This window comes from Ornithodoros turicata, unplaced genomic scaffold, assembly GCF_037126465.1.
Source record: "Ornithodoros turicata isolate Travis unplaced genomic scaffold, ASM3712646v1 Chromosome28, whole genome shotgun sequence".
Classification (NCBI taxonomy): domain Eukaryota; kingdom Metazoa; phylum Arthropoda; class Arachnida; order Ixodida; family Argasidae; genus Ornithodoros; species Ornithodoros turicata.
Window position 1 is genome coordinate 1,450,488 of NW_026999351.1, and position 27,142 is coordinate 1,477,629.

The 27,142-nt window shown below is 44.9% G+C and overlaps 1 protein-coding gene across 1 annotated transcript; it reads left to right on the forward strand.

Moving 5' to 3' along the window:
- The first annotated feature begins 495 nt into the window (after positions 1-495).
- Positions 496-24,137, forward strand: LOC135373635 (uncharacterized). The gene is made up of 9 exons (XM_064606730.1): positions 496-690; positions 745-814; positions 935-1,103; positions 1,210-1,348; positions 2,452-2,594; positions 15,562-15,691; positions 17,154-17,321; positions 18,526-18,672; positions 23,843-24,137. The coding sequence occupies exons 3-9, from the start codon at positions 1,015-1,017 to the stop codon at positions 24,026-24,028; spliced, it is 1,002 nt and encodes a 333-aa protein (XP_064462800.1). The 5' UTR covers positions 496-690; positions 745-814; positions 935-1,014; the 3' UTR covers positions 24,029-24,137.
- The last annotated feature ends 3,005 nt before the right edge of the window (positions 24,138-27,142 follow it).

Sequence of the window (27,142 nt, forward strand, 5' to 3'; positions counted from 1 at the left end):
GAATGGGAAGACCTAACATTGTAGCAAGTTTTATGCCTGTTACACCAGCACCAACACTTTTTTGACTATTAATGTAGTATGTGTAACAGTGGATGCTATGCCAGATTCATTGGATGGTATACGATGTTGTCGAATGTCTTCTTATATTCAGTGTTGCGACTATAATTTCAATACATTTTTATTTTCAATAGTTTTAATTTTTCGTAGGCTACATCAACCGCGGGGGTCTACAGCTGAACAGCAGCAGCGGACACTGTCGACCCCTCGTAGATGAACAGGTGGAGCTGTGTACCATATCATTGAGAAAATAAAGTAGCTTTTCTGTTCGGTCTGGACATTCCTCATTGGCCCGTAACGCGTGCGTTTTGTGAAGGCCAGGCACTCGGGTCACCTCGCGCCGTGTTATTCTTTCACCGCTGTGGTTTTGAGATCACGTTATCAGTGCTGTTTTCAGGGAATATCGCAAGACGGAATGTTTTAGCGTAACGGAATTCAAGTGAAGCGATTGTGCCGTGGCTACTAATTTTGCTATTCTTAGGAGAAGGCCTAACTCTGACCACGACGGAGGCAACCACTCAGGAAGTTTTCCTTGATACTACGACTGCGATTACTACGACCTTGGTGCCAACTAAGACTACCCACACCACGGCTACTACGACCGCAGCGCCAATTGAGACTACTACTACGACTACGACCACGACTACAACCACCACGACTTCCACCAGTACGACGACAACGACTACCACCACCACGACTACCACCACTACGACGACAACGACAACCACGACTACTACTACCACCACCTTGAAACCACGTAAGTGGTTTATATTGTGAATCTTTGATATTGACGATTATCGGTGCAGAAGTGTTATTTGCACGTTGTGAATTCCGTTCACTTCGTCACTGCAAATCCATAATGTCCTTTCTTGCCCAGCTTTGCCTCATAAGTTTCTTGCCTGCGTCAGTTCAGTCGTTCAGGCAATATTTCACCCACTCGATGATGTCTGTTACTTCATGTTCTTCACCGTCCAAGACATCAATCAACTAAAAAACAAGAATCTCGGTCTTGCGAGAAGCAAAGTTGGTATCGACATACCGAGCTCGTAAGTGAAGTAGTTCTATCTCTGAAAACCAGCATGCGTCGAGTTAACCTTTAGTGTGCTGAGAAGTGCGTGCCCTGGTGCATTAGTGGACGTGTTGGTGTTTCAGAAAAGCCAACGCTAATCAGGGCAAACTTGAAAATTCCATCGCAGCGTACTGGCCAAAGATCAGAGACTTCGCTGTCCTGGACATGGAAGTCCGTCCAAGTGTTTCAACTCATGTCAGTCATGTCCAAGCATTTCTAACAGTAAGCCAGGAGATTTGTCTTACCCGTTTCGTTCGAAAAATTGTGCTGTCAAATAGGAGAGCTGACGCCGGCCCTGCACAAGGGGAATAAGGCTGCCGTGGTAGTTATCTTCTTTAGATTAGAGTGTCACCTTGGAGTCAAGGACGGATTAGGATATGGGGGGGGATCCGAACGTCCCGACATCCCTCTTTCTGTCGTTACATAGTTTCGATTAACCTTGACTGTGCAGCAGCATGCTATGCACGACAGGACCCACTCCCCCGCGCTCAGAAAAATCCTCGATCCTGCTTGTAGTACCTATGTCTTTTCCCGGCGTGCCCTTATTGTGTCCATCACCGTGAAAACGGTTTCATCGCGGCAGTTGATTCGCGCAGGAAAGTTATCATTGAAACGTAGCACATCACATGGAACATTGCCTGGAACATGGAACACTTGCCTGTTGTCCCGTTTCGTCCACGTGTTCGTGAACCTTCCATTTTTCTGTAACCGGTCTGTAGCCTAGATCACTACGTTCACATAATCCCCTCCACACTCTAACAAAGCAGCCATTCACTCCCGCTGTAGAAGCCCGTACGGACCCTTTCTTCCCTCCGGGCTGTTGACCCACAATTCGCATGAACCTTTAAACACGTCATACCTAACCCTTTTGAATACCATGCCAATGATGAGGACGGTGCCCAAAAGAACAACAGTCTCTGTTCGAAATATCGGCGGCTTCTGTCCTGAGGCAACTCCCTTCCTATGTAATAAACATAGTCCGGTGAACTGTTGTCAGCATGTGGGCCCTTTAATGTCCTATTGGGAATATTACGGGGCGTCAAAAGGTGCGTTATAGTATCCTCCGCGTGATAGTCGACAATCCGTTACTTGATTCCTTTGTCGCGGATCTCTGAAGCTGATACATTGGTGATTTTGCCACAGGATGGAATTTTAAGCGCAGCGTGCCGAAGAAGCCAGCATTACACAAACCTAACCATTCGTATACCACTCGCTCATTTCAAACGCCAACTGAGTTGAGTGCCCTGCGCGTGCGTTGTCGAAATTGCCACCAATACCAACAATGACAACGTTGTAGTTACTAGGTGTTGACTGACTTCTTTCAGGAAACGGACAGACTTCTAAATATCCATATGAGAGCAGAACCAACGCCAAGGAGGAACTTTGGCTACGTGCTTCTAGGTGTGGCCATACTCCGTGGAAGCCAACAACCAAGCACCCTCATGGCTAACTTCAATCAACTTGTACAGTGAGTAGACTATATGTGTCCGACGTGAGGGTCCAGGGTGCTGCTTATACGAATATCTTAGCGGCAGGCTTCGAAAGGATGGAAATGTTGCGCTGATTACACTTGCACACACTTGATGGTTCAACGAAACCGCGTTCAAGTCATACGTACCAACACTCACATAAATATACTTTTTCTACCTGGTCGTTGTCCCGAAAGAGCCGCGGGTAAACTCAGTTGCCCGTATTCACCAAGCCACTTAAACCGCTGTTTAATGACGCCGGGACTAATCACGTAGTCTCTCCGGCTCTGGGGTCGGATTCACAAAGAGCTCGTGCGACGGAATCTGTCGTATCTCCGTCGTACGGGAAAGTTACGACGAAGTGTAGATTCACGAAAAGCGCGCGTCGCAAAATCTTCGCAGCTTACGGCGGAATCCTGCGAGAGCTCCCGAGCAGTCTTACGAAGAAAGATGGCGGCGTATTTGGCAGCGGTGGATTTGGAGACGGCAAACAAAGACTCCGTAATACGCGCCAACGCATTGCACTTTGCAACAGAACCTTCGAGACCATCCTCGAAGTGACATTGATGCACTTTTTTGCTTGGTAACCTTCAACAAATGCTTCAACTTTGTGCTCCGTAAAATCGGGTCGCAGGGATTTTTCAAGCATCCCCTATACCCCCGCTAAGACACCCCCAACACCCCTCCAAATTGTCTGCAAGAAAGGCAAAAGAAGCTTTAAAAGCTGCAAAACTGTGTGCCACACACCGCTTACAAAACACCCTCACGCACCCCCTCCCCGAGACGGACATACTGGGAATATATTTGCTGTGTCATCGAACGCGTTTCGCCTGTGATTGCATGGCATCCATTATGGCTACCGAAAGATCGAGAGCACGTGCAGCAAAACATTTGGGGACGAACAACTTCGTCTTCTTCGAAGGGCACGACTCTTATTGGTGCGATTACAAATTTTCGTCATAGTCACCATAGCGAAAACATAGTCTCGCACCCTTTGGCTGTTTCTCTCCGAGGGGACGTGACAGGAAGCGAGCAACTTCCTCTTCCTCGTTAAAGGGGGTACCCTCTCCACTACGGGTGTGTTCGTTTATTAAACTCGCGCGACCCGCGAGTCGGAGTCGTGACGTATGAGAGCCATCGTACGTCATCGACTCTAGCGACCCGCCTCGAAAGGAGAGTCGCTGCGAGTCGACTCTTGAGCACCTCCAGTGTTCAGTCCTCGAATTTTAGAACGGGAGTTAGTGTCACGTGGGCGACGTCATGAGAGCCGCGCCGTGGCATTTTCGCCCACCAAGAGTCTACTCTCTCGGCTCTCGAGTTGTTCGAGTCGAATAAACGAACGCAACCTACGATAGTTTTATGAATCGCGCTTAGACGCCGTCGTACGCGCGTCGCAGGCTACGGCGTCTTAGCGCATCTTAGCAGTAACTTACGATCGCGTTTGTGAATCCGACCCCTGAAGCTGAAACGCACGCGCACAATACACATTGTCACGAGCTGATTGAGGGGAGGGAGAAAGTAGCTCACAATATGCTCAATTTTGCACGCAGCATCTGCAGACTGCTAACCGTGGTATCGACATCATGACTACATGGGCTGCTTGACGCTCTACTGTTGAGTTTATATGCCCCTGTGGAGGTTCTAATTTATCCATACAAATCTGTTGACACAAAACACTGCTCGCAATATTTGCTTGTATGCCTCTGCGGGATACTTCTACATGTACTTCTATCGATTAACCAAGTCTGATGTCCTAAAAACATGCTTGCTTTTTTTTTATCAAAATTTATCCCAGTCGACATGTACAGCAGCACCATGGATTGATGCCGATAAGCATAACCCGATGTCACCAGCAGTAAATTGCGCCGAGAAACAAGCTCATAGCGATTTCGAAAACACAGTGCTTTCATAATGACACAGAACGCAATAGTGCTTTCCTAGGGAGCTTGCATCTTTCTGGGCAAGCAAACAAAGCTTTCAAAGGGATGTAGAGCTTCCTGCATGTGGTGCCTTTTCCAGAGTGAGACCTGAAATATTGTACCTTGTTAATGCACTACTATTCTGGGACGTCACTCTTAACATTTCAAAGGCGAGCAACGTGTTCGATATTTATGCCTTCACATCCTGGGCAACATGTACCATCCTCCTTTGTATAGCTGTAAAGTACATGGAGGTATAACTGCTCCATGCGACCACCCCCTTCTCCCTCGCTCTTGTGACCTCCGTTTACACGACTGATTCATTTTTAACAGGACGCACTTAACAGTATACGAGGAACACAAAGATCTTTCACAAGTACCGACGATCACTACAATGTGCAACAAATCGTTAAATGTATCAACCAGAACCAGCAACGGCAGCACAGCAAACACTATTGTTAATGATGCATAAGAGAGGCACTAGGTGTTGTATTTAATCAATGTAATAAGGTGTTGTAGGGTTATGCATGTCGGCATCAATCCATTGTGCTGCTGTGCATGTCGACTGGGAAAAATTTTGATTAAAAAAAGCAAGCATGTCTTTAGGACTTGGTTATTCGATAAAAGCACATGTAGAAATATCCCGCAGAGGCATACAAGCAAATATTGCGAGCAGTGTTTTGTGTCAACAGATTTGTATGGACAAATTAAAGCCTCCACAGGGGCATATAAACTCAACAGTAGGGTGTCAAGTAGCCCATGTAGTCATGATGTCGATGCCACTGTTAGCAGCACAGGGGTGCCCTGTCGTATTCCTTCCCATTGAAAAGAGCGTGCAACCCTGCGCAAAGAACTGTGGGACGGTTCAGGCCTGACGTTTACGCAAACGTCATCACTCACATGATCAGTAAAATGGCGGCGCACATGATCGCCGGTGAACACGTTTGTAAACAATGTCACTTTTGCTTCTGTGATTGGATTCAAAAGCATGTTTTGATCGTACTGACAAGTTTGATCGAATGCAGCAACAGTTAAACATGATCCTCATGGATGTGGCCTCATAGTACACGGTGAAGTGTTGCGTACAGCTGCTAATTCCTTCGCAATATTTCCGCGGTACCGGCTGCCCGTTGATAAATAAACCTTGTTGTGAATGTATGTCATCTTTGTGTTTTGCCTAAACTGAATGTGAAGTGTTCACAAAAAGAAAAAAAAACGTCCCCTACCTCAGTCAGTTGGGCAGCCGCAGTAGTTTATCGCTTTACCGGGTTTTACCATGACATGGTGTTCCTGGAACCTTGGTTAGGAAGTTTGAGAGACAAGTTGGTAGTCCAGTAGTTACTAAATGAAGTGTTTACTGACGCAGGTTAAAGGAACAGTGCTGGGGAGACCCAGAACAAAAAGCAGCAACAAACTATTTACATGGGCCAACGTTTGCTGTTGACATACACTATGTGAAGTTTGTATTGTATCACTATATACAAGGCAACATGACCCAAGGGCAAGTGGGTGAAATATTTACAAACTATAAAACAATGAAAGGATGCTCTATATAATATATACATTACTGTAGTAGAACAGAGTGTGTTACAGTAGTAACCTGTGAAGTGGTCTTAACCATAGATCGAGAAAGTGCCCGTCATAAATAACTCGTTACAAATTCAGTTACCCCGTGAAAAATATAACAGTTAATAATTATGTTCTTCAGCCTGAAATGTAACTTGCAGTTACTGAGTTACTTACACTTACCTTACTTCGAACAAATAATAGGTAAATAGTCTTTGGTAATAGTGTTAGGTAATTAGCAGCGCGTGTGAGCAGTTGAGCTAGACCTTGAGTTACCTGCGGAGAAGTACAATACGACTAGGTCGTTTTCATTTATGTCCAACAATAGACCTCTCCCTTTTTGTAAACAAATGACGTCATAGTGTTCGACACCGCTACAAATTTGGTAAAGTTGAACTACACTGGAAGCTAGAAGTGAACAAGGTCAACCCCGAAAGCCTCCGTCTTGATGATATTATGATGGTCCCAGAAAGGGATGCGACCTTCTGTCCTATTTTTCTTCCAGTAGGAGGCAGCAAACAAGTTCCCATTCGTGGAACCTAGCCCTCCCCTTCCGATTTGTCTCTGTCTACCAACATTATGATGACGTTTCTCTGGTAGGGGTCCATTCGAACGCTTTACATCTTGCTCCCTGTGGGCACACAACGGGCCAGCTTCATTTCAATGGCAGCAGTTCTTACTCCCTGAATAGAATACTGTCATTGATTGAGCATCACGAAATGGTAAAAAATGGCATAAATGAACCGGAGGGAAAGCAAGAAAATATGTGGACGTGAGTGAAAAGTGAATTAAAAGTAACTTGGTACTTAACTTAAGTTACTCTGGCAAAGTTACCTAAAAAAGAAACGAGTTCCTCTGAAAGTTACCACGGCACAAAAGTACCGAGTTAAGTTACAAGTTGCCAAAAAAAAAGGAACTTTGTTACGGTAACGAGTTACTTGTAACGAGTTACCTCGAACTCTGGTCTTAACCGTGATACTGAGTACCTGCTCAATGCAATGCTTCTTGCAACAAACAAAACACTTCAATTACTCCCCCTTAAACTGTGTTAACTTTGTGAAAAGCTGCCTGCAGCGCTGTCTATGCAAGTCAGCAGTGGCTTGCCTGCTTGCATGATGTAATCGTACCTCGAGGTATTTTTGTGCTATACTCTTCACGATGTGATAGTAATGATTTTCCAGTGGACCCTGATCAAGCATATGTTGTTGCCGGAGTGATTGAAACACTTGACTTTCAAAAAGGGGTTCAAGCACACGAGGAAGCAGTTCACGCAACACTATGCTCGACGGCTGTCCCTTCTCATTTAGCGCCCCACGGAGAACTCTTTCTGATTTTCGACTAACGGCAATAACGTCTTGTGACGGAAAGACAGCTTCACCTTGCAGTCTTCGTAGTATCAAAGAGTGATATGGCCTTGGATCTGACATGGTTAGCGTTGGGACACATGTCTCACATTTCAGGTACCCTTGTAGGTAACGTGCAATATACCCTGCGATGTACACTACCACCCTCTCTCCAAAAACTGAGGGTTCACGTGAATCTGGGAAGTAGTCATGGTCCCGCAGGTCAGCCAGCACGACGTGGTCCTCTGTTGTCATGTTTCTTCTAATCGATGTTACATTAATGATGTCTTCTGATCGAGATGTATAGCTGCTGGCATGAAGAATTGCAATGTTTTCTAGTGGAAGGCAATTTCCCATTCCTGTTTCTTGTACTTCATTTTGGATGAGCAGTTTCTTGAATCCAGCTGCCAATTGTCGTGCTGTTGGGTTGTTATTCCATCCCCCCTGAGCTCGAAGTGTGCCAAAGAAGAGTTCCAAGTGATCTTGGCTGATCCTATGTGTGGGTAGGTACGTTATGGCACCCTTGGAAATCAGGTGCTCATAAACTTCCAAGGAGCTCTGGCAACAAACAAGGAATCCCAAGAATCCAGTTTTCCTGTTGCATTTTAGGAGAGCAGGGCCGGATATGCTTGTTCTAAGTGACGTGATGTACGCTGCCGCGCAGTTGAAGAGGTCACGAACATTTTCTATGTTTTCTGGACATAGGGGCTTCTTCCAATTCTTCTGTATCATGCTGCGGGAGTTTAGCACATCAAAAATGTCATTTACCATCCTAAGGAACTTCTCAGTGGCTTCCGAGTCACTGAACTCTGGAAGGAGGAGACTGCGGCATTCAGCTAGTGCATCAGCTACAGATGTGCTCATTACTTGGGCGGCCAGGTTACCCTTCATAGGCTGCCGCTGCCAGTTGATGTGTGCCACCCGCAGCCTATTTCCTGCATGCAGGCCTTCCCTCGCTTGCAGCAAATGCAGCTTCTCTATATATGCCCATGAGATAGTGTCTCCTTCATTATCTACAAAGGTTTCCTTGTGGGACAGGGCATTGCGGATTAGTTTTAGCATATGACATGCGTCCAAAAATGCACTTATTGGCTCACCAGTCTCAGGGTGGGGAAAGCTTGTCTTGAGGCCCTTTTCGTAGTCAAACGAGCAACCCAAGTTGCGAAGCATGGCAACGTTTGACGATGCCCCATCACAAGTGATTGACACGATGGTTGCACCTGCTTCATGTAAAAGTGATAATGCCTCGCGCACAAGGTGTGTCTTCTGCTCACCAGATATGCCATCAACTAAGAAATAGCCGATTGGCAGCTTCCACTTTTCCGTGATGGAAACAATCATCACAACAAATGCTTCTTTGGCTATTGCTGTATCATCGGTGGAGTCAGGCCCGAGGCTGACATAGCCGTATGTCCTCCTTCCATCCCACTCGACATGTTTCCTTATTGCCATTTCATCAACCATGAGGCTGCACACTGTAACTCTGCCTTTGCTGTTTTCATAAGCTGTCTTCATTCGGAGTGCTGTGAGGGCTTCTTTTGAGAATCCAGGTTCGCCGTCGATTGATTGATACCACTTCTTTATTGTCCGTGGATATGGCAGGCAGGTGTCGAAAGTGCTACGCACATATTTATAAGCACGAGGGGAATAAAAGTGGAGTGTTAAGGCAAAGGCACGTAACTCTGGGCTGTACTGACGTGGCACGGGTTTTCCCTTCTGTTTTGCTGTTTGTCGTTTGAGGATGTCTTTGTGGGCTCCTGCTATGTTTTCTAAGCAGTCTGCATTTTCTTGCAGTAGTATGTTCTTGGACCTCAAGTCTTTTATTACATCTTCAAGGTGTGCCACTTTTTGCTTTATGCGTCGCTGTGCCTGCTGGAGAGCCTTTATCCTCTTTTTGCTGGCAGTGTGCAGCGATGCCACTCGTTTCACCTCCTTTTTCAAAAACGCCTTAACAGGTGTGTCCTCAGTAGCATGGCTGTCCTGGACAGTGAGCATGCAGTCGTCTTGTTAGACGTAAATTCATAACACACACACATTGAAATTTACCAGCTTCTCGCAATAAAAAATAAGTATGTATCATTTAACTTATAATTTTATATTTTCTACAGTGAAATTATCGTGCAAAAAGGCAGGTTACACGGTACATAATTATGCCAATCAATATTAGGTACCTCATTGTAAGTTTAATCAAAGGACCTTCAGAGAAATGTCTCAGCTTTCTTTACCGCTACGTTGTTGCAGTTCACATCCCCCCTGCCTTTGTGTGAAGGGTCAGCTGCGTGTGTTTCCACCTGACTTTCAGTTTATAGGAACAGGCATGATTCATGATTGATTTGTACCATGCACATGATTAGAAGCAAACGAGATGCACTAACAGCTTGCGAGGGCTACGCAGATGGACAAGCTGGAGTGCTCTTCCTCTATGCCTCCCAATCCTACTTCCTAGAATAAATGACACAGACATGCAAATCAACAAAGAATAAATCAATGTAAGTATTTTATTTCATCATTGAGTGTACATCATAAATGCAATTCATTTTTCTCATGCTGTTAGTAAAAATCAGTCAAATCACAGATCTAAATCAATACATGCCATCAAGATGTCATGTTAGGAATTAGAAGAGAGGCAAACACATTGTGCAAACACATTTGATGGAATAGAAAGAGGCTGGTTTATAGCGCGTAGTACGCTCCAAGTAGGCTACGTAGATGCAGCCTGTACAAAATGTCAGCCGCCATCATACCCTCGTGATGAAAGATTTTTCTTCTAAAACGTAAAGGGCACAATAAACCCTTTAGTGTTCAGGGTACATCTTGCTCTCCCTTTCTCTTTTATTGTGTGCAATATGTTGTATTTAACTGCACTTAGTTATTAATTTCGAGGTAGTGGCCATGTCTCAAGACAGATTGGTATATCCTCCAATGACAAGAAGAACTATATGGTTTGAATGTATCCCCAACTGTAGTGGCACAAAGAGATTCTATGTTACTGTTGATATAAGCATGCCGCACATTCCCTCTGTGGTCTGAGATGAAACAGTAGCCCTCCTGATAGTTCTTACCAATATAATCCCTCTGGTAGGGGTCACAGGAGTGGAGGTGCTCGCAGTATCCTATGTGTCCGATAGAAAAATAAAATGCATGTATATACCTTGACTGCACTTAAATGTATAGCATCCTTTCAACTGTTTTGCTTTTGGTAGTCCTCACCAGTGAAATCCTTCTGCTAGATGTGGCAGCAGCATAGGGAGCATAGGTGATGGCACTGGTTTCCTGTATACACAAAGGAAAGGAAAAGATGGAGATCACCCTCAGCTATAGCTAAATGTACTGTAGAATTGTAAAAGCAGGTGTACACCAATAAAGAAGGCAAAGCATAAAAACGTTAGCATTCACAAAGCATCACTACTGTGTTTCCATACTTATAACCCCTTCATAGCAACAGTGTGGGCGAGTTGGTACATACTGGACACAAAATACACTGCAGAGACCGGACATGACTAGTCAAATGAGACGGATGATTCAAATTCATAATAGAGGTGGTAACAGTGTGCCTTCCATTACCCTCCTTTCCCACGAGACCCAGTATGTCAACCACAAAATTGTTTTCATTCCTTCCCAATAAACCCAGTTGTTAGTCAGAGCTTCATTTGTCTACTCACGTCCTGTCTCTGCGCTGTTTTTTGTGCCAGTTTATACTTAGGGAGTGACTTTTTCGGGTTCAATGCCTTTCTCAGATTCGGGGGGTAAAAATCAGGCGATATTTGTGCCTTTGTTATACATATATATAATTATATGTATAAATATATATAATTGTGCCGGGTGTTATCGGGTGTTTTTGTTTCTCCTCTTGTCTATTGAGTCCTTTCCTAATCTCTCTTTTTGTGTTTTTTTGCGGGATCGTGACCTTCCAGTGGTAATCCTCGAAGGCATAGGAATGTGTTACACGTGGCGACCTTTGTTTGTCTTCAGTGGAAACGTCACTTGAGGATTCCATAGTGACTGGAGATCAGAAAGAAATCGGGTTTAACCCGAATTGGTCGTGCATCAGTTCGGGGGGAATAACCGGGCGGAATCGGTTTTAACCCGAAAAAGTCACTCCCTATTTATACCCCTTCTTCATTTATCTTTCACATTAACATGTTTCGGACACTTGATAGCCTTGTGGACATAATTATGTTTCGGCCCAGCTTACTGATTTGACCCAGGTATAAAAATAACCTTGGGTCATGTGTACCAATATGTAAATTTCCAAACACAAATCAACAGGCCGGTCCAAAACATTCAAAACAGGATTGCATTGAGCAGGAATTCTGACAGTTGACATTCTCACCAGTGAGGTATTCAAGCTTGAACAAGAAGCTTGAGGTGATGCATGTCCAGCTCGGACATATCCCTGCAAAATTTGATGAATGCAGTACTGTAGCACAGTTAACTCTGTGCAAGCATATGGAGAACCAGAGAAAGCAAGTACTTACTAATACGTCCTCATCTTCGAGCTCTGTAAATGGGTTGTGCAACGGGTTACAGTCAAAGCCCGTGCTTTCCTGCAGCCAAAGTAAATCACATATAATACAGGTTTGATGGTTTTAAGAAAGCATAAAAAAAAAACGATTGTTCAGACCAATTAGATGCCGTTAGATGCCGATGTTAGAAATTATGGTGCTCTGTGCATATGACTAATATTTTGCATAGCTGAAAAGGCAGCAATTTATCTGTATAATGTAAAAACCCCGAGACTAAGGAACACGAAGGGACAGACACAACACCCTTCGTGTTCCCTAGTCTCGGGTTTTTTACATTATGCATCATCTTCACCAGCTCGCGTGCTTCCTAGCCATTTTTTCATAATTTATCTGTGCCCTGTTGTGACCCCATCAGATGAAAAGTACTGATAACCAAGCAGAACGTGCACAGTGACGTGCTTTGTTTCAGCACAATATAAGAAACAACATCGAGTCGTCTCACTTTGTGTTTGCTGGTTGACATGTTGAGTCACTCAGTTATCTCGATATCAGTTGTTTAACAGGAACCACACATTTTAGTGCAGCATGATTTAGCATCATAAAGCAAAATGTACTATACTTACATCACTCATCTCTGCACAGGAGCTGGACAATAAGTCTTGCTGTCAGGATAGAAATTTCAATGTGAGCTGACTTGTGGAACTCACAACAGAGTAAACTAAACTGTCTAAACTCTCAGGTAATAAGATGCACAAATAAATTAGCAATACGCTATGCAAGTAGGTCTCTGCACACGAGAGGGGAAATGTTTGGAAGACGACATGACAAAGTGAGTATCCTCTCCGAAGGCAACAATAGAGGACCACATGTGGACATGTAGTAAAATTATGACACTATATGGTGAAAGACGAAGCCACCTGGTACACAGTGTAATTGATGGCCCTCTTATTTTCGAAAAGGGTGGGGAAATTAGGATGGCTCCACCGGCACGAGGAGAAAGGGGCGACCTAAGGGGCTGCGCAGATAGCTCACACGCTTGCATAGCATACAATGGCATACAAGTTGATGTGTAGAGACTACACTCCTTCACACAGTAAGATACATTATGCATACTGATTGTAGCAATAGTAGACAATGGATAGCAATGGTGGATAAGTTTTTTAGACTCTGTGTTAGTACTGCAAAGCAACTGTGGCTATGTGTGGTGTACTGAGATGGATAGATGGAGCGAAAGAGAACAGCACGAGGGAGTGGTAGAAAGGCTCTGCATCCTGTGTCGAATTCACAGGGGAAATGTTGCATGATGTAGCAATAATTGTCCAAATAAAAAATCATATACATGTTTGAGGACTTCAAGTCCTGTAGCTCACAGCACCCTGAGTGTGTACACGAAAGGGCCACTCACTTCATGTTCTCCCTCACAGGTTTCCTCTAGAGCAAGTTCCTCCTGTGTTCTGGCTGGAGCTGGGAGTTGCTCCTGTGCTCCACCAGGAGCTGTGACTAGTTCCATCTAGGAAACAACCAGTATGCCATACAGCAATTGCCACGACATAGCAGAAAAATACAGAATATAAACCTAAACGTATGAAGCACAAACACTGTGCAAGGAAATGCTGTGAACACTGCGTATCATGCCCTGAGAGTGTGAACATGAAAGTGACACTCACTTCATGCTCTGCTTCACATGCTGCCTCAGGTGCTGTTGAAAGCTGTGCTACCTGGAACATAACCGACATTATATGTGTGCCATAGGTAATGAAATATTGCTAGGGATTGGCAGAAAAATGTAGATCACAAGTCCATATCTCATGTGCTGCACTTTCTCGTCATGTTACTTAATTGAAAATTTCAATAAGGTTACTGCGCATGACCAAAACAAAAAGTATGTTCTCTGATTACAGAATTTGCTATTCAAGTTTTTTTCTTTCCTTTCTTTTATTTTTGTCGACAATAACGCTCACTGATTCATAACAGGTTGTCACAATTTCTTGTACCGTTCAAACAATATTATACGCACTTTGGAGTACGGGAACGAGAGCACTCAAACGCACCTGCAGCTCAGGAGCAGACACAGAAGGATGAGCGATGGGCACCGCACCAGGTCTTAATCGAATCCGTGCTAACGATGTCCTGTCCCTGTCACGGTTCTGAAAGTGCTTGGAGCACACTACACTGTGTTTGCTGGGTGTCCATCCAGTTCTCCCAATGGCCTCAACCCAAGCTTCTCGAAGCGTAGGATCTCGTGGGAAACTGTAATCAATAAATAGAAGTAAAGTCAACTGTCGTACGATGTGCGACAAACGCATATACTTACCAGTGAAATGTTACGCCCGAGGCTTTTGTTGCCTCGCCGGACCGGTGCTGACAGCCCATGTAGCAACAACGTCCCATATTTATTATTGTAAAGTGTTATTCACAACTTTAAATACCTAAAAGCCGCACAACGACACCAGACTAACACCACATAGTTGCGTTTGGCAAGTTGCCACCGATTGCCACACAGCATAGAAATCACGCCAATTTGTTTTCGTCGCCTTCCGTGCGCGCCGTATCGTCTGCTAGTGACGTCAGGCCTGGACAAGATGGCGGTTTTGCAAGGAGTGACCGCTTGGGGGTGGTTACAAGATCTGGGACTTCTGGCACCCCTGTGGTTAGCAGTGTGCAGATGCTGCGTGCAAAATTCAGCGAATTGTGGGCTACTTTCTCCCTCCCTTCAATCAGCTTGTGACAATATGTATAGTGCGCATAATCAGCACCGCCTTTGTTGCTGGAGGTAACAGCTGTTTGTGCGCGACCTCCTGTCAGCTTTGGATCGGAAAGCGACTTTGTGCTCAGTTACAGCTGCTCCGTGCTAGACCGGCTTTAAACTACCCCCCCCCCCCCTAGTTTAAATCAGTCCTATGCGAATACATGCGAGTTCGACCATTACTAGACTGCCGGGTTTACGCCGTGTGAACGGCGAAAAAAAATGACATTGAGGGCAGGTATTCATTGGAGTGCAACAACATCCGCCTTACGAACGCTTCTAGTCTACAGGTAAGTCTAAACTTACCTGTAATTCGCCAAAAAATTTCCGGCGAAGCGTAGGTTAGGCCTATGCACTGTGCACACACTCTATGGAGGCCGCCAAGGGCCTCACGGCAGTCGGCTTAGAACAGCAGGGTGGTGATTGGTGGTTTGCGGACGAAGTTCTCAGACGTCACTAAACCAGTGACTCAGTGGGACTGCTGAATACGGGAAAGTAAATTCATTCTTCCCAGACAATAAACCGCATCGTCTGCGTGTCATCAGACGCCAGACAATGATGGATAGCGTGGCAAAACCAATCTGAAATGGCGTGCTCACCCTGCGGTTTCCTAGTATCTGGTACCATCTCCACCACCACACACTAACAGCTGCGACTTCGCCCCAATTTCCAGCTACTGATAATTTTTACTATGTATCCTAACGTATGCATTGCATTGTCGTGGTCATCACGTGCGTCCAGGTTCGTACTGTGCGTGTGTGGACGGTGTGGACAAACATTACTGTTCGGTTGCCGCTATTCAATGGAATAGGCTCCCTAGTGCGCCGAAATGAATGTCTCGTAAGTCTTGCGCCGATGTCTACCAGCTAGAGAATCTGCGGTATGGGCTTCTGGCTGCTTCTCATGATAGAATTTTCTGTTTACAGAGTAATTAAGCCAGACGCATTGGTGTACCGAACGACTCTCAATCGTAATATAACGGACCCAAACGTATGCAGGGCTACAGGACCGTCACCCTGGCAGGGACCTGGCATGCCGTCTATGCAGTCATCATTCGTAAGCAAAGTTGTCTACTGTTTGGAAACGGGACAATCCGTCGCGTGGGTACTATTACACGATGGAAATAGTGCCACTCGCAATATGACATTGGCGCGGTTTCACCAACGCTGCTTAGCTTCGAACTAAGGTCAAGGGTAGCTAAAAACTAAAATTAACACTTTAATTACTTTTAGCAACATTAGTCAGATATGTGCTGAGTGTTTTAGTGACTACTCTTGATGAAGTGAAGTTGAGGGTTACAATCAAGTTCAGGGACTGCTGATCTCGGTTGAAATGTTAATCTGTGCTGGTGAAACCGGGCTACAGTAAAATATACAGTCGCAGACCCAGACCAGAACGCTGGCAGTCTGACCGACCTTATACGGAAGAACATTTATAGCAATTGCGTCGTCTACTTGATAGATAAATGCGCGTGGGAAACATGCACAGGGAACTGGAACGATTCCCCAGTCAACTGACGGAGACGCTGTTATTGCCGCAAACAACTGTTTCTATGAGTGAGCCGTGCACAGCTGGACAGAACAGTTGTGAGCCAGAGATTTCCCTACACCCCCCTCAAGGGGGGGGGGGTATACACCCTCCCTGCATTTTTGGACCCCCCCCCCCCTGAAATTCCTCAGGTCACACCACCCAACTCGGCCACCAACACATTCTAGTAGTAAGTCCGGCGCAGCGAATTACATCCTGTACTATCAAACTTGGTCTGTAGGACCACAGTGATGCAGATGATCCTACCATGCATTTGTCCAAATTCATCTGAAAATCACTGTTCCATTCATATAGTACGCGCATAAGGGGGAAAAAGCGTTCGGGCATGCAAACTGAATGTGGATCACAAGGAATCATTTGCGCCCAACTCAATGAAGCGAGGTCTTCACCGTTCGTTGCTAGGTATTCATTGAGTTTCGTGAGCCAAGGTGAAAGTCTTTTTTCTTTGTCGGTCGTGCGATTATGCATCTTCTGCACTGTGTTGTAACGTATTAACATGTACAAATAAAACGGGAAAGCTCCGCAGATATGTCACCTTTGTGCCACGATTATTTCCGTGTCTAAGAAAAATTTCGTAAGTGGAACCTTCACCAAGTATACCCCCCTTGAAAGCTCGGCACCCCCTCAGCAGTGAATTTCTGGGGAAATCACTGGTTGTGACGAGCAGGTTAGTACGCGTCGTGGGCCAACTTCACAGGTAACTGTGCCGACATGCGTCTGGAAGGTCTGCAGGAAAGCCGGAGAGAGCACATCCGCCAGAGGATTCATTCCCACGGCCTCAACCAAACAAGCCAACCAGCCATGCTATTTGGTCTTTCGGCAAAGATCGAGGCGCGTTCCAAGGCAAAAGAAGGGCAAATGCCACGAGTTTTGCTGAATGAGGTGTTCATACGCTCTTAGCTAAGCAAGATGTGTGCTCACCCCATGCATATAAGTGTTGATGTTGAAGCTACCATTACTGTTCTTGCAGGTTGAGTCGTTGTCATTCAGGCATGTGACTGGGTTCCAACGGCTGCCTTTGAAAACAGCGGAATTGCTCTCTTTTAGCGCTGCGGCCCTTATAACTGCCTACACGGATCCTTATACACCACTCACTGATCCATGCCGGAGTGTCACCCAGGCGAATCCAAAAGAATTGGTAAGCCGAGATTGACTGTCATGGTTTGGACAGTGAACGTTATAGGGGTAAGGAAAAAGGACCTCGAGAAAAGGTGGCAAGAACGATACACAGAATACAGAATCCTCACTTCGGTTGTGTCGTTTTTGTTCCGTGTCGCTTGGTCTTTTGCCCCTTAATCGTTATCCCAGTCAGTCTACGCCCTACATCGCCTTCTAAGGGAAAGGAGACACATTCCCCAGTGGCCAAAAGGATAGCGTCACCAGTCAGGCTTTTAGTGACAGGTGTCCTCGTTGAAAATGAGGAATACTAGATGCAGCATTGTTCTATGGGGAAACGAGAAGCACCCAACGTCTGCCGGAAAAAAGCAGTTTGGGAAACAGACAGCGAATAACACACTCCGAATGACACACGTGAACTTCGTGTTGGCCAATGCGGGCTCTCGCCACACTCTCGGTGCGAATGTGACTACACCTTATGTAGTTACCGTAACGCACTGCCCGGTTGTGTCGAGGCTGGGTGAAAAAAGTGTTATGCCTGCCCGGATTCTGGCAAAAAAGAGAAAGAAAATGGCAAGGAAATGACTAGGCGAGTTCTCCATTACTATATTGCGGAGAAAACTGGAAGCAGACGAGACAAGCGTCTTGGCTGCTCTCCCGTTAGCGTGCCCTACTTCACGTCCTGAGGTCCTCAGCTGCAGAGGGAGCCGAACATTACCATATTGTTCCCATAAAATTAGTGATTTTTTATGTAAGGGTTGTCTGCATGTAGCGTGGCGACATGTTGCACGTACCACAGTGTTGGATAGCGGGTGATTTCGACCAGCTGGGGTTCATTTGACGAGCGTCGTAAATCTCCGACAGACGGTGCTGAAATCAATGTTTACCTCTTCCACATTGCTACAGTCCTCGGTCGACTTTCCACACGTTACCGATTCAGCTACCGAGGACGGCTATCTTTCTCGTGCACACGTTTCGTGATGGAATTGTCTTTTTAAGTGTGACGTGAAAGGCGTTTTCACTGTCACAATCCTGTTTCGAACATCATCATGGGCTATGTTCTCAGAGATCCGGCAGAGAAATTTAGTTGGAAGGTTGGGTTGGTTCGTGAGCGATTCCAGTAGTGTATGCGTGTTCTAAAAACGCTAAATGATAATGTATGCCATTTGATCTGTTGCACTAGTTTTGTAGTAATGCTGGCTTTTACCTTGAGTCCGTATTTTCAGGTGTGCCAAAATGGACGATATCATGATATAGTGACCAACCGTAATATGTACCTTGAAACCGACACCATCCGATTCGACGAATGGGGCGGTACGTTTGACACCACTATCATAGTAGCGTACGACTCGGATTGCACTATGTCGACAAAGGTATGTATACCATTGCGAAGGTCCTCCATCTTACCACAGCCAATGCGTGTATATATAACTGTATAAGTGTATATAAAAGTGTATATTTTATATTTATATTATAAATGTGTATATAAATGTCTATAAAAGTGTATATTTTATATTCCCTTATTCTCTCTTACACTGTATCTTTTTACATTTCTGGTGATTCGCTTATACAGGGTGCCCTAGGTAAATGCGAACATCATCTTTAAAAAAAATATATGCATCACTTTTTCCGAGGTGCCATATAGCATATGCTGAACGGTGCTCCTTAGAAGGGCATTAGTAAACTCCTAAGGCAATGTCTTAATTTACTTGCAATAATTATCTTTTAATTATTATTATTATTATTCTTTTCAGAAAAAGAAATCCGTTCGGTAGATCATCCGCACAAAAATCGTGATAGAACAGTTTTTTTTTGTTCATTGCGCATCTCGGAGACGCGTCTTTCCTTCACTCCCAGTATGAGAGAGGGAAAGACCACGCATTCGGCTCTTGCGAGCTGGAAGAACATTAACATAAAACAGAAAATGCAACCCAACATATGGGCAGTTCCGGTGTCATAGGGTGCATTTGTTTTGTTTCTGCAAGTTAGAGCTCAACTTGGACGCATGAGACACTGCGCTCATTCACCTTTCACACTGGGGGTGATGGAAGACGCGTCTCCGAAGATGCGCGAGGAACAAAATGAAGAAGAAATCGTGTTTCTTCACGATTTTTTTTTTTTTTTTGCGAACGATCTATCAAATGTTTTTTTTTTTTTTTTTTTTTTAAACTGCTCTGGTATCAGGTGACCGATGGGACCAGGTGCTCTCATTCGGACAACTTCGAAGCTGCGCTCTTATTTCGAGTTTGCTAATGCCCTCCTAAGGAGTACCCTTCAGCATATACTATATTTCAATTGATTTGATCTCTGAGAAAGTGATATACATATATTTTTAAAAATATGTTAGGTGCGGCACCCCATATTCAGTGTATGTCACAAGCCTCTGTGGGGCAAATTCTAAACGATAGTTTCTAATTGTGTATTCTAGAGAAGCGCCGTGCCAAATGGCGTATTTCATAAAACGCAACATCTCAGGGGTGTGCTCCACAGCGGTGTTTGTCAGCTTTTTGCCTGAAAAAGGGTATTCATTTGCAGACACTCTATGAAGGGCGTAGAAAATTTTCTGTGCTCTTCGTGTGACTGCCACGCTGCCCTTGCGTGTCGGTATATCTCGGGCAATTATCCGAGATAGGCTTGACTACTTAATGAAATAAATGAGTGGATCGATGAAAGAGGTGAGCCTATGGGTCACGCAGACAGGCCTTCCGACAGGTGGCTACGAAGGACTCTGCTCGCTGTCGGTGCGCGCGCCCTCGAGGCCCCATCTGTGAAGAGCACAGCGTATAACCCGGGAGTACCTACGAAATTAAAGCAGTACGCTGAAAATTCGAGAGAAAGGAAAATGTGCGCGTGCTGTTGCATCATGCTGCCCACTTATCATAATGTTGATAATCAGCTAACAACGAACGAGCGTGAAGTTGTCCCACTCAGCAGTTGGCAGTAATGTTTTCGCTTTTAATGTATGGTAAAGGTAGCGCCTCAACGTACACGAAGAAAATGTCACTCGACGATTCTCCTGTTGTGGCACGTTACAAGAAGGGTGCGAACTTTTCGCTACAGCATCTTGGTTGTCTTGGATTTCATTATACACTCCGTCCCACGCTGCTCGTAGTGAATGAGTGGAACTTGTGTGCGCACGTACACGTCCTTAGTATTCTTTTCGGGGAATAAGTTTCGCACGTAGTGGCAGTGACACGCTGAGATTTAATACCCCAAACAGAACAAAACCTCCCGGGGTGTTCCTGTGGATATCATTTCACGGAAATTCGGATCTCCCTGGGAGACAGACATTTTTCCGACGGACGTTCCCCACATCTCCGAGTGGCCACGGTTCGGACTTCCCACATATATCCGTCGTTTGTCCTCACAGGATGTTACATGGGGATGTCTGGACATTGCACGGACCTACTTATGTACATGCACATGTTGTGTGGATATGCAAACATCCGTAGAGGAGAAAGGCATTTATCCTCAGTTTTCGTAGAAATCAGCATTTTTCTGCCTGCCATTTTGTTTTAATCCCCGCCTCCGCACCTTTTAATTTCTGTTGCTCCTCTTTGTTTCTCGTACATGCCATGACGGAGAACGAACGCAGCGTTTTAATCAGAAAAAAAATATATATATATAAAAGCTCCGACAGGACCACCCAGTCCCAGAAGCTCACTTCGAAAGGCAGTGCCATTTCCTTCCAAAGAGAGAACAGATACTATATACTGCTTGTCTCCCCGTATCCCCGTATTCCAGATACCTTCTCGCCTGTGAATCAAAATGATGGGTGAGGTGACTAAGCTTAATTCGATTACGCACGCATACGAAAACGAAGTGAGAAATTGCTCGGTGTATTAACTCGCTTTCAAGATAACGTCTGTGTTTCCTACTCGTTTTGGTTAGAGACATTCAGCCGGTACATTGAGAGTCGATCTTCGCAGTGCTACATCGCCACCCGTTTCTCTCTCTCCCGCAATAAATGATCCGTGTAACATCCCGACACTGATCTAACCCCCAGTGATGGCCAGTAGTTAACTACATGTAGTTAAACTACTAGTTAAACTACCAGATTGTAGTTAAAAAGTAGTTATCAACTACTTGCAGAAATGTAGTGGCAACTACTAGTTAAACTACTATTTTAAGTAGTTAACTACAGTAGTTAGGTTACTGAAGGTGCCAACTACTTCCGATTTTGCCGCAAGCTTCAGGGCAATATTGTGCTTCCGACTTTTAGCTTTTAGCTACTTGTTTGATGAGAACAGATGTGCAGAGCAATTGTGTCGTGCATGTGTACTAAATCTCCACTTATAATGCTTGTCCAGTGAGGCCTCATTTGTTGTGAAATAATTCTGCAACTTAGTTTATCGCGTAGGCACAGAAAGAATCCCGCCACAAGCTTTGTATTTGACGATCGTAGCAATGGCTTGAGCCAAAGTTTATCATTGCTTGTGATTCATATTTAGGTGTCCAAGAACACTACAAGGGATTGTTGTTGATGAACAACATTAAGTAGTTATGGATGTAGTTAAACTACATTGCAGTAATTAGAGAAGTAGTTTTAACTACTCCCCTGAAAAGTAGTTGAACTACTAGTTAAACTACTCCATTTTGAAGTAGTTAGTAGTTATAGTTAAACTACTGTAGAAGTAGTTAGTGGCCATCACTGCTAACCCCTACAATTCATGAAACAGCCGCGACAGGACATCCTGTGGATACAGATCCTGGGACGTCCATGTATGAGGCTCCCAGTGATATCCGACGGATATACATTTCCAGATATGGACCATGGGATCTGTTTCGGACGTCCACAGGAGAAAGTGTTCTGTCTGAGTGGATTTGGGACAATATATCAATTTAAGTGGAAAAGTTAAACATTATGGTATATGCTCTGTACGTCATGTAATTAGCACGTAATGAGCATGTAATAGCATTAGCATGTAACTAACTGCGGCATTTTCGAAAACATAGCGATACATGCTATTACGTTCAGAGTGTTTGAAATTGTCATGTATCTGGTACCTAAAAAGGTGTGTGACACTAACAGCATACACCAACAACTTTATTTTGCGTCTGTTATAATGCGTCTGTATTCGTAATGTTACGTTCCAAACATAATGCAAAAGGGATCGAACAGCGAAAGCAACCGAAAACGAGCACGGTTCAGTGCAGGTGCACAAACGTGCAGGTGCTCTACCTCTGCACATGCAGGAACCGCTTAAGGAAAACACATACAAGTTGCACTTGAACAGTATAGCTGTCTGACTTTGTCCGAATAGCGTCCCTATACCCTACTGCGTCTCTATATATCAGGTATAGATTGAGAAGTTACCCGTCAAAAAGAACTGGTTACAAGTTTCCGTGTGCGAAATGAAACTAAGTTAATCACGAAGTTGTTCAGCATGAAACGAATTTGCAGTTACTGAGTTACTACCAAGTTATTTCCAAGTTACTCCGGACACAAAAGAACATTGCGCAGGTGCAGACGTTGTGTTGCCTGCGGAGGAGTGCAACACGTTTATGTTCAACACACGTTTATTTCGTTTATGTCCAACAATAGACCTCTCCCTGTTTGTAAACAAATGACGTCGTAGTCTTCGACAGCGCCAAAATTCGGTAGAATTCAACGACCCTCGAAGCTAAAGGTGAACAAGATCGCGCCCGAAAGCCACGGTCTTGAGGAAACTACGACATGGTCCCTTGAAGGGATGCGACCCTCGGCTTACTTTTCTTTCAGTGGGACACAGCGAACAAGTGTCCGTTCGTGGAACCTAGCCAGCCTTCCGATTTGTTTCGATTTCATTCTGTCCACCAATGTCATGATGGCGTTTTTCTTAGAGGTCTACCCGAACGCTTTGCGTCTTACCCCGGGTGGGCGCACAATGGTTCAGCTTCATTTCAATGACAGCGGTTCTTACTTCCTGAATAAAATGTAATTGATTGAATATCACGTTTTATGGCAAAAAAGAAACGCGATAAAGGAACCGGAGAGCAAGCAAGAAAATATGTGGACGTGAGTGAAAAACGAGTTAAGGTAACTGATAACTTAACTTACTTACCTGAAAAAGGAACGAGTTCCTCTGAAAGTTACCACGGCGCAAAAGTACCGAGGGAAGTTACAAGCTACCAAAAAAACATAGTTACAGTGAGTTACTTCAAACTCTGCTATAAGGCGAAGACTGTTCTGATTGCTTCAGATAACGGGCATACCTCCCTTCTATTCGGAATATTCGTCCTTCTAGAATTACAAGCACTAAAGTGGGAGGTGGGTGCCTATGAATGATGGTGTGGTGGCAAGACAAGGGGAAAGAAGGGTTCTTGAAGGGACAAGTTGTGTGTGTGTGTCCCTTGTCCCTCGTCTCGGGGTTTCGTTAACATGAATGGATGTCGGTTGGCGAAAAGTCCGGATATAAAATGTGGACGCGGAATTTTTCCGACTCTGAAAGAGTATTCTTCGGAGACGTAATTCGTATAAACTCACTCATTCCCTCAAATATGAGGAAGCAAATTACGAGGAAGCATTACGACCTGCTGACAACATATTTTTTCTCTTGACAGATGTGTCTGTCTTTCAATACCTATGGCTTCACGGGCGGCTACGTCATCTTTGACGTCCACTTCCACTACGTGTGTTCAGCACCTCCAGCATTCGTAGATTCCAAGGGTGACTTTGGCGTTGTGAAGTGGGCAAAAGTTAATATGCACAAGAACTACGCCGGGTTAGATTGCGAGAAGCTCTGCTGATAAGCTCATGGGCAAAGAATGTGATTATCATTTGGATGCGGAGTATTGTTTACATGGCCGTGAAGCAATCTGATGTGATATGATGCAATATATGATGTTCCATCCATGACTCCTGCCAGTAGTATTCCTGCCGTGTTAGACAGCGTAGGGGCTGTGTTATGCTGCCTCGCGTGATGGCTGAGCCAAAGTCTTAAGCGAAACCTGGAAAGCCGAAGTCCATAAGTATGGACTCTAATATAAAGCTATGAGAAGTGTCGCCTCTGCATTTCCGTTATGAGTACGGCCATGCGGATATCCTCGCGTAGACAGTACGTATATTGCAATACCATAGGGCAATGGCCGTTCTATCCTAAAAATCGTGAACCCCAATTTTGCTATGGAAATGAATGAGCCAGGGAATGAATGGACCATGGTAGGTTTCACTTCATATCCTGGTGGGGTTAAAACATCCAAAATTAATTCGAATAGAGAATCCCGTATTGGATGTGATTCGCTTCGGTATTCAAAAGAAGGCGAAAATTCGCATATATGCGATACTGCGAACGACCCAAATCATGTCACATAAAATGAGAAAGCCCATGCCCAAGCTCAAGCCCAAAGCGGAGTGGGGCAGTAACGACATTTTATAGTTTTCGGTATCGACCAATCGGTCGACACTCCCGCGCACAGAGGTTTCTCCTTTCTGCCCTTTCAGACGAAGAGATTTTCTCCTGGCCGATACAGTGAGCTTTACTCTATACAGGGTGTTTGACGAAAATCCCCCGGCTGGATAATTCATGAACAGGTGGCGTTATCGAAGAAATTTCTTTTTGGTAAATTTCCTTAGGGCATCGGCTATGAACTGAGTAGTGAGCGGGCCTTTGCATACGCTCATTTATTAAATTTTCACTTCGCACGCTTACGGAACCGCTGTTTTACGTATCGGGAAATATTGCAAGAAAAAAGCCGCGTCGACACTTGTTGATTTTTCGATTAATTCATTGGTTTCGGCTTACATATTTCTTGCGTGGAGCAGCGCACCAATGCGCTCTTTGGATCAGCTATCCGGCTATCAATTTCATATTCATCCGCCTGTTTGACACACGGGGGTGACGAAAGATAAGTAACAGCCGCAAGCCAGCAGGAGATGCTGTGGTGTTCCTTCTCCTTCTCTATACTCTTGAAAATTAACTTCACCACATAGCACAATCCTAGCCAACCATCATCCCGGATGACAACGTTCTCTCCCATGATTTGATGAATATGGGGGGCGTGTATTTTTTTCTTCCCTTGTTTTGTACAAATGATGCGGTACATAAGGAAAAATAAACAATTTTTTTGTTTATTTCCTGCCCTTTTGAACAAATCGTTGCCATTCAGGACGATAGTTGGCTAGAGGCATGCTGTCTGCTGCAGTATCCAACTAGTTCACAGTGCTCGCGGGGCATTCGTCATAGTCAATGATAAGAGCACGTTATCTCACACACACACAAGGACAGACCCGCCAGTGCTGTTCACCAGTCGCTTTAAGGAGGAATACCGAAGCCTCTCTTGCGGCCTTTCCTTATCTTCCGTCACCATCGTGTGTCAACCAGGCGAATAAACACGAAATTGACAGTCTGATAGCTGATTCAAAGAGCGTACTGGTGCGCTGCTCCGCGCAAGAAATATGTAAACCGAAACCAATTAATTGCTTCAAAATATTTTTCACTGATGGTCCTGATGCGTAAAACAAGGTGTGGCGGCCCGTGGACGACGATGAAGACGTGCCTCTGCTGGCGCGCGGGACTGCGCCTGCCAGCCTGTTCTACCGGCACCGTCCTAGCGTGAGGCCACGTCCATCTGTGAGGCCACGTCCACACGTCCACGGGTGTGCCGGAGGTAGTGCTGCTCGATGGTGTCACAAATTTGGGATGGTGAAGGGCCGAATTGCTTCGGACGTGATGTTCTTCGTCCGGGTCACCAAATGTAGAGGACGGTGGTCTTCCTCTACATGAGTTCCACCGGCGCGGCCATGGAGATAGGCCACCGTCATCGCCTCTCCGTGGCATACCATCATCGCCGCTCGGGGCTCATGTAGAGGAATACCATCGTCCTCTACAAAGGGTTCCGTAAGCGTGCGAAGTGAAATTTAAAAGTTATGATGTTTATTTCATTAATGAGCATATGTAAATCAGCCGCTCACTACTCAGTTCATAGCCGATGTCCCACGCGTCTTTATCGAATTATTCAGCCAAGGTATTTTCGTGAAACACCCTGTAGACATGTAGACTGGGGGCACGTAGGCTGTCTGTGTGGTGAAATGAGGCCGGTCTAAGTGTGTGTTCCATCTCAACTTAGGCAAGGTGGTCCGGACACCATCAGAGGTTTTTATTGAAAAATAAACTATATATGTTGTAGCCTGACTCAGTTCGAGCATAGAAGTATTTTTTCTCTAGTTGCCGTAGGTCCCGAGAAAAGAAAAATCCGGAAGAATATGGCAGGTCTGACGGTAGAGCGATTTTGGCATTCAATATATTTTCAAAGGACGAATTATCGGCTTTTACTTTTTTCCGCGCACTGCCAACAAATGTTGGCTTCTAGGACGTGGGTTCAGTTACTGCGGGAATTCTGTTATTAAAATATTTATATGCCATCAGGGCCAGGAAGGCATCATACATAAGCAACACACTAATATCTTGAGTCGATTACATGAGTGGCAAGTTCATCGTACGATTTGGAATAACTTCACTATTACACAAATAAGTAATACAGCAATGTGTAACAAATGTAATAAAAAAAACATATAAAAAAAACAAGTCAAGGAGTATCAAGGTACTTCAAAGATGTAATAGACTCGAGAGCATCATTGTTAATAATCTACATCGGATGGGGCGACGAGTTACGTGAACGAGTGAATCTTCAATGTCTACATATGTCAGTTCCACTGACCACGTCGAGCACCATGCTTGTAATGAGTTGCGGTCGGACTGAAGGGAACGAACGTCAGAAGGACTGGTTATAGCTTGATCAATTATAGAATCATCAGCGCAGTGTCGAATAGACAGGCAATGCCGTCAGATAAGTCGTTAATATACAGGGTGTTTCACCTAAGGTGATAAAAAATTCTGACTGGCTATGTATTCGCCGGAGGAT